This window comes from Schistocerca gregaria, chromosome 4 (genome assembly GCF_023897955.1).
Source record: "Schistocerca gregaria isolate iqSchGreg1 chromosome 4, iqSchGreg1.2, whole genome shotgun sequence".
NCBI lineage: Eukaryota > Metazoa > Arthropoda > Insecta > Orthoptera > Acrididae > Schistocerca > Schistocerca gregaria.
In genome coordinates this window covers 761,557,326-761,565,932 of record NC_064923.1, presented here as the reverse complement: position 1 = coordinate 761,565,932, position 8,607 = coordinate 761,557,326, and the positions used below count along the sequence as shown (strand labels likewise).

Below are 8,607 nucleotides of genomic sequence, written 5' to 3'. Positions count from 1 at the left end.
TTATCCAACTCGGAGGTTCCTTAATGCATGAACCATTAGTGGAGTATTTTCAATGTTATGGGAGACAAATTCTCTACCTAGAGTGGAAGAAGCGCAGTCGTAAGTGTATAGTATCTAATTGTGATGGTTTTGAAGGAGATAATATTAATATAGGCGAATAAATAAAAATATTTCCAAAAAACGAAAATTTCCGATACTTTTTCAACAAACCCCGTATTCACCTTAGAGAGCTCTTGTACCTTATTAAACCATTCTCAACCTCTCCTGGCAGAGAGTATCGTGTATCTGCTTGCAAATACTCTACTGTCACATTTTGGTGTATTTTTCATGGCAAGATAATACATGAACATAATTATTTCCAATTTATGAAGCATTCTGCAACCTCTTGTGAGGGCTAGCTTTTCCTGTTGTTCCATTCCAACTTTCTCTGTTGTAAACTTTCTAGTTCTAAAGCTTAAGGCCGTTGTAATACTCGGGGAAGCAGCTTGCACACTCCTGCTAATTTGTAGCAGATGATACCGTGCAGCATCTGAAAGAAGAATTCTAATCTGACAAATACACAATATGTGCTCTTATTAATTGTGGGGAGAAGAGAAAATAAATAAATGGTAATACTGGTATACATTTATTTCTTCCTTAAATGTTACAACGACATTACATAAAACGAGATATAATTTTACCCTGGATCATGAAAAACAAACAAGTAAAAAAGAGAACAAACGTACAACAGGTCAGCAGCATTTTTCATTCAAGGAACACTGCAGACCTCTTTCACAAGGCAAACATGTTCCTTTCCCGTGAAAATTCTATGTACATATATAACTGACAGACTCAAAACAAAAAATCTTTTTGTTTGCTGGCAATTAATCAGCTGAAGGTAAAACACTGAAACATGAAATCAGAACTTAAGCCATTCTGTGAAAAAATATGTGTTGGTACTCAGTTTGAGTCATTTGCTGTGGCTCTTCTACGATGTGAAGAAAAGACCGCTGTAGGCCTTCGTATATAACAAAACAACGCTATTGCTCTCAGAACGCTTTATGACTGAAGTGCTAATTTTCGATATATTTGGTTTCCTACTATAGTACAGATATCTTACATCTTTAACTGGCAGACAGAAACACTGCAAAATGGTTCAAATGGCTCTGAGCACTATGGGACTCAACTGCTGTGGTCATTAGTCCCCTAGAACTTAGAACTACTTAAACCTAACTAACCTAAGGACATCACACACATCCATGCCCGAGGCAGGATTCGAACCTGCGACCGTAGCAGTCGCACGGTTCCGGACTGCGTGCCTAGAACCGCGAGACCACCGCGGCCGGCGAAACACTGCAAAAATCTCGCTAGATGCTGGCGGGGTACCGTATTCACATACCGTACCTGCGCTACTACGCTTACCTATTGCGGTGGACACAACAGAGGCTGTGATCCCACTATTGCACACATTTCTGTATCGAAGCGATCGATAGTCTATAAATATTTACTGTACAAGCAACACACAGTTGGGAACGACGTCCAAGGTTGTCCCGATAATCACTTACTAATCAGAGCGCTTTTCTCTAGAATTATTCAAAAATTAGATGTGTGAAAGTTTATTTACGACGATTAAACATTTAGATGCGTAAACAGTCACTTCGAGTGAACGTTAGGGTTGCAGAACTCCATACGAGATGATTAGGAAGAAAAAGAGCTAGCTTGGCGATGTTTTTCAGTCACTAGCAGCGACGCAAAGATCTGAGATTTGCTGTCAAGAAAATCTTGGAACTATAAGTGGTGCATGGAAGTTGTATGTAAAGTGCTCAACCGAAGCGACTGGGCTGTGCGTGCCCCGCTGTGTTTGAAAACGACTGTACTACAGTCTCAATCAGTTAGCAGGACACCTTTACATGCTGCGAACGTTGGGACCGATGACCTCGCTGTTTGGTCGTCGCCCCCCTCCCCCCCCCCCACTCCCCTCCGCCCCTCACCCCTACATCACCAAGTCAACTAACTAATCAAGCTGTGAAATATTGATCCAAACATCCTATGTCAGTGATGTGAAGCTCTTGGGTTTCTAGTCGTTTGGCATCGTTAAGATACCCTTATCTTCTGGCGAAGGTTATATTCTTCCATCAGTGGAGCTCGTCATCATAGTGAATGACACTGTTTAATTCATTTATTAATTGTCCAGCTTTAATGAGAGATGCTTTGATAATCACAGACCGAGTATATCGGACAGATCTGAAATATGCGTAGCAGCTATAACAGGCAAGCCATGTAGAACAAGTGAAATGATATACACTCATGCTCATAAGTGAAGGATAATGCTGTTACTTGGTGAAACAACGCTCTGGTGGGCGGTTTGCGGGTTTAAATCACCTCACGGTATGACCATGCAGTGCATTTGACCTGCGATCGCCGTACGGTGGCGCTGGCAGCAGTCCACATATGCGGAGGTGTGTTGGTGCATGTCACAGGGCAGTGCAGCGAGTAAGTGTGCAGACGTTTTCAGACGTGCTAACGGTGACCGTGTGTTGAAAATGGCTCAAAGAGCACATATTGATGATGTTATGAGGGGTAGAATAAAAGGGTGACTGGAGGCTGGTCAAACACAGCAGGTCGTAGCATGGGCCCTCCGTGTGCCACAAAGTGTGATCTCAAGATTATGACAACGATTCCAGCAGGCAGGAAACGTGTCCAGGTGCTACAGTACGGGACGTCCACAGTGTACACCGCCACAAGATGACCGATATCTCACCATTAGTGCTCGCTAACGTCCATGGAGTACTGCAGGTAGCCTTGCTCGGGACCTTACCGCAGCCACTGGAACAGTTGTCTCCAAACACACAGTCTACAGATGACTGAACAGACACGGTTTATTCACCCGGAGACCTGCAAGGTGCATTCCACCGACCCCTCGTCACAGGAGAGCCTGTAAAGCTTGGTGTGAAGAACACAGTACATGGTCATTGGAACAGTGGTCCCAGGTTCTGTTCACAGACGAGTCCAGGTATAGTCTGAACAGTGATTCTCGCCGGGTTTTCATTTGACGTGAACCAGGAACGAGATATCAACCCCTTAATGTCCTTGAAAGGGACCTGTATGGAGGTCGTGGTTTGATGGTGTGGGGTGGGATTATGATTGGTGCACGTACACCCCTGCATGTCTCAGACACGACTATCACCAGAGTTACTAGAAGCAATCTTATGCAGATGGAGTGAATAAATATTTGACCAGTCTAGCAGCTATTATGTTCAGTAAGCCTATACTTCGTGATTCAGCTGCCCCTACCTATAGGCTTTATGCAACTCCCAATGTCTTAAATACCACGAGCAGTATTTTCATATTCTGTCCCCCGCTACACGCAGACTACCAGCGCTCCGGAAAAATAAACAGGACTTTTTTGTAAGTAATTTAATGTATTAAAATTTTGTGTTGGGATAGGTTTCCGGTAGAGGATGTGGTTTTAGACTTATTCAAGAAAATCTTATAAAAGCGACCTTCAAAATCGTTTTTCTTGAATAACTCTAAAACTGTGTCCTCCAGCGAAACCATATCCCAGTACAAAATTCAGCTACATTAAATTTCCTACCAGAAGATCCTCTTCACTTTTTCTGCAGGACTGATAGTTGGCGCGTAGGGAGCTAGTGAATATGAAAATCTCGCATGTGGCTTTTGAAGGCATTGCGGGTTGCATAAAACCCACAGCTGGAGGACTGATAGTTGGCGCGTAGGGAGCTAGTGAATATGAAAATCTCGCATGTGGCTTTTGAAGGCATTGCGGGTTGCATAAAACCCACAGCTGGAGGCATCTGAATCACCCTTTATGCTCGTATTATAGACACAGCCGTTAATATCCACAGAATGCTTCAGTAATCACCTTCAGACACTACGTGTTCAATAGGAAGTTGTAGATAACAATGAATGGGTTATCGAAAGGAGGGAACTGAGCGGCCAACTGCCAAAAAAGAAGGCGAAGAAAGAAATAGCAGGATTTAATGTTTCATTATGACGTGGTTATTACAGGCGGGACACACGCTCGAATTGGAGAAGCACAAGGGTGGCAATCAGCCTTGACTTTCTCAAAGGAACCGCCCTGGCATTTGTCCTGAGTCATTTATGAAACGCACCACCTCTCCCAGTAAGAAGAAAAGAATTTCTAGTCGACGCTGTTCGATCTAAGAGGCAGTGCAACCCTTATGTAGTTCATGGGGATAACGTCTGAGGCGCTTTAGGGCGACGAAATATGAGTTTCTACAGTCCAAAATGCCTGTTACATGAGGTATATTACCCATCTTTCAAATGGTTCAAATTTCTCTGAGCACTATGGGGCTTAACATCTGAGGTCATCTGTCCCCTAGAACTTAGAACTACTTAAACCTAACTAACCTATGGACATCACACACGTCCATGCCCGAGGCAGGATTAGAACCTGCGACCGTAGCGGGCTCCAATCTTTCAAAAGACATATTTCAGCACTGTAGTGTTCGAAAGAACAAAGGAGGGACAAATATACGATCGAAATTAGAGAAAGAGCATTGCTTTAAGGGGAAAATATATGGAAGGAAGTCAGCTCTTACTCCCTTGCTTGCCAGAAATGAAGTGATTCAGAGAAGCAACAACTAGTCTAAATGAGGAACCGCGTGTGTTGCTACAGATGTAAAACGCTGTACTAACTTTACACGACAGCTGTACAAATCGCTGTCCGTCCAGTCACATTCAGGTTTTGGAGATTTCCCTAAAACGCTTAACGCAAATGCTTGGATGGTTACTTTGGTAGGGCGCGATCTTGAATCCTAATCGTTGTTCCTGAATCAGAACTGTTAGGCTGGGACGAAAAGTTTCTTCCATCCAAGCTTAAATGATAGCCTGTACACAAATGACAAAATATACCGCTTCCAGGTACATAGCATTTATTTCCTATCTAGTATCGTCAGGAAGTAGAGTTTATGGCCGACTGGGAAACTGTTGGGTACTATGAAGCAACAACTGCAATACCATATTAATGTTTGCGTATCAGTGCCCCGTTTGTTTCGACAGGTGGAAGTTAACAGTGTGTCAAGGCGAGAAAAGAGCACTATGTAGAGAAAATACCTGCCCATATTCATTGTAGGTATAACGATAAACACGCTGCTGTCTGTCGTTTCAGTACTGAGTGCTCAAGGGCGCCCATACCTTGGGGCAAAGGAGGGTCGCCCCCTCCCCCTGCCACCTCCCCCATACCTTTCAGAGAGAGGAATAAATATGCAGCAGTGGTGTTTTTCTTTCAAGAAAATTGTTTAAAAGTAGCTAGTACGCAGGTATTTAACAGGGTAGGAACTAGACTTTTGTAATAGCTACTTGCAAGTTGCTATTCGACTTGCAAAAGATTACGAGTACTCCAAGCCCTAAGGTCTTGCCTCCCCATTCTTTCCTCCCCCTCCCACCCATACCACCCCCATTCCCCCGCCCCACTACAAACTAACTGTACGGGCGCTCTTATGAGCGATGGAAGCATAATATTAACAGCTGAAGCATTTGTGGATCAAATTACAGTTCTCTGGCTTATATATGCAGTACAGAATATTGCTAATTTTTGAAATGGAACATTTAACTATGAACGACTAAACTACTCTAGAAACCGGATAAACTAAGCGTTTGCGTTTGTGTCACGAGTGTGGTAACTACGCTTTATCGATACTGCAACGAACTGACCAAGTTTTTTGGGAAGAAATGGCAGTACGTAGGATGGCACATAAACTCATTCATTTGGTAGCCGTAACATGCAATTTAACACGACAAATGTGCGTATCGGAGTATATCACTATGATGGTGTAAGCAAGACTACATTCTGGCTAATACTCCGTGAGTCTTCCTCCGTAGTCATAACGCGACACTACAGGAAACTATATTTTCACAATTTCGTTTACGGATATCACAGATTTTCTGTAACTGATATTTACTGATCTGTTCTGTTATTTTTGTGGCTTCGAAAAGTCTAATTACAACTGTTGACTTTGCTACTGTGTATTTCAGAAGTTTTAGTAATGTTTCAGCGTCCTTATCACTGCTCGAGGAGCCTGTAGAGTGGTTCAAATTTCGGTCAACAGTCGCATACTACCGGAGACACACATGCAATGTGGCTGGAGATGCCACACAATCAGAGCGATCTCTTATTTGGACAAGAAATATGTTTCAGTAATTTTCTTCCGTTGTCTTAGGAGGAGCGATTTCAAATGGCAGCCAGTGACGAACGGTGTTGACAATCCGTCTGTCTTCCACACGGCTATAAGAACAACAACAAAAAAGTCTTGACAGTCAAAAGTACTTCACGCGGTACTCCGCGACTGCTCGCTGGGGCATCTCGCTCGGCTGGAGTGCTGCTCGCCGGCCACGCTCAGCGGTCGCTGGGCGGCCCCGACAGGCGCCACACGGCGTCGACGTCCGCGTCGTGGAGGCCGTCGGCGGCGAGGCGCGCCGCGGGTCAGTGCTGCAGCGAGTCGGCGCTCAGGGTCAGCGTGGTGAGCACGCCGCGACGAGACGGGTTCACGCCCAGGTTCTCCCAGTTGATCCACGACAGCCGCGCCGTCAGGTCTGCAACGGTTACGTACGAATACTGCTACACTCGTCTACAGCAGCTAACAAAAACTATAGTCGGAGTCACGAACGATGGCGGTCGAGTTTAGGCCTGTTCTGCGCACCTACGTCACGTAGGTCCCCGACAGCCAATGAGCGTTCAGTGCGTTCTGAGCGCTCTGCTGTGAATGGCGCAGCTAATGCGAGCATTAAACGTGACCGCAGCGAGTTGTTTAGTGAATTTAGATTCCATTCGTTGCGAGTTGCTATTGCTGATTGTGGCGGTAAGTGATAAATTCTGCATAAGTAGGTGAAGTAGTAAAGGAGTTTTGCTATTTGGGGAGCAAAATAACTGATGATGGTCGAAATAGAGAGGATACAAAATGTAGACTGGCAATGGCAAGGATTGCCAAGGAAAGCGTTTCTGAAGAAGAGCAATTTGTTAACATGGAGTATTGATTTAAGTGTCAGGAAGTCGTTTCTCAAAGTATTTGTATGGAGTGTAGCCATGTATGGAAGTGAAACATGGATGATAAATAGTTTTGACAAGAAGAGAATAGAAGCTTTCGAAATATGATGCTACAGAAGAATGCTGAAGATTAGATGAGTAGATCACATAACTAATGAGGAGGTATTGAATAGAATTGGGGAGAAGAGGAGTTTGTGGCACAACTTGACAAGAAGAAGGGACCGGTTGGTAGAACATGTTCTGAGGCATCAGGGGATCATAGATATAGCATTGGAGGGCAGTGTGGAGGGTAAAAATCGTAGAGGGAGACCAAGAGATGAATACACTAAGCAGGTTCAGAAGGATGTAGGTTGCAGTAGGTACTGGGAAATGAAGAAGCTTGTACAGGATAGAGTAGCCTGGAGAGCTGCATCAAACCAAGCTCAGGATTGAAGACCACAACAACAACAAGTAAGCGAGGGACATAATTTGCAGGTATACGCTTCATGCGGAAAGCACGCGCATGCGCGAACGCAACTGTTGCTTGGAATCGTCAACAATGCAATCCCACCGTCTGTGCTCCAACATGCGCGAAACGCCATCGTTCGTGGATCGGGCTATAACAAAAGCAGAAAGCTAACTGTGGCGATTCGGGTGAAGGGTAATTAATTTCTTTGCACTGTGTGGAAAGTTTTTTGTTATTAATGAGTTACATAATTAATTGATTGTTTGTTTATCTGCAGTCAAGAAACGAACAAATATTCCAAATCCACAGTACTGTTAGCACGCCTGTAGGGGAAGTAGAACAAGCTGGTGCAGCGTATGGACACCCACAGAGACTCTGAAATAGCAATTTTTATAGTAAGTCAGCTGAGCTGCTCGAGACGTATTATACAACAAGAACTAAATTTTAAAGGTGTCACTTAAAAGCTTAATATGCGGGGGTTGGGTGAAAAGTAGTGGCAACCTCTAATTCTTATATCGATTAGGAGTAGGTTTGTTTTAAGCAACTGTGTATCTGCAACTTATGAAGTGTGCATTCTGTGTTGCTTGAACTCCTTGATGTGTGGCAAGAAAAGTACAATTTTGTAATGTGCTAACTCTAAAAGAAATGCACACTATTTTTGCAAAAATACGGTTTTCATTCTGCATGTGTGAAAGTTTTACAGTGCGTAGATACATCCTTCCCGCTTGTTTTCAAACTTAGTTCAACCTCTTCCCATGAGTGGCGCGATCACAGCATGTCTTCAAGATGGCTGCTACACTTGACGTTGGTCAGAAGCGACGTGCTGTCATAGAATTCCTGTGCTGTGAAAACGAGACAGTGAAAAACACCCACAAGAGTTTGAAAAAGGTGTATAGAGATGCTGCTGTCGATCGCGGTACAGTTGGTCGGTGGGCAAGCAAGTTACGTGATGAAGGTGGGCTCGGGAATATTGAGGATTGTCCTCGCAGCAGCAGGCCTCGTACTGCAAACACTCCAGACAATGTGCAGGCAGTTAACAAACTGGTGACTGCTGACAGACGCATCACAGTGAACGAATTGTCACGCTACATTGGGATAGGGGAAGGAAGTGTTTGCAGTGTTGTCAGTAAAAGTAAAAAAAAGAACGAAACAAAAC

General features: G+C 44.1%; 1 protein-coding gene across 1 annotated transcript in view; it reads right to left on the bottom strand.

Moving 5' to 3' along the window:
- Positions 1-4,110: 4,110 nt before the first annotated feature.
- LOC126267910 (heart- and neural crest derivatives-expressed protein 1) overlaps positions 4,111-8,607 on the bottom strand; it is an 87,856-nt gene continuing 83,359 nt past the window's right edge. Inside the window, exon 6 of the mRNA XM_049973220.1 lies at positions 4,111-6,555. Coding sequence (XP_049829177.1) covers positions 6,446-6,555 — 110 coding nt within the window. The 3' untranslated portion in view covers positions 4,111-6,445. The remainder of the gene's footprint in view (positions 6,556-8,607) is intronic.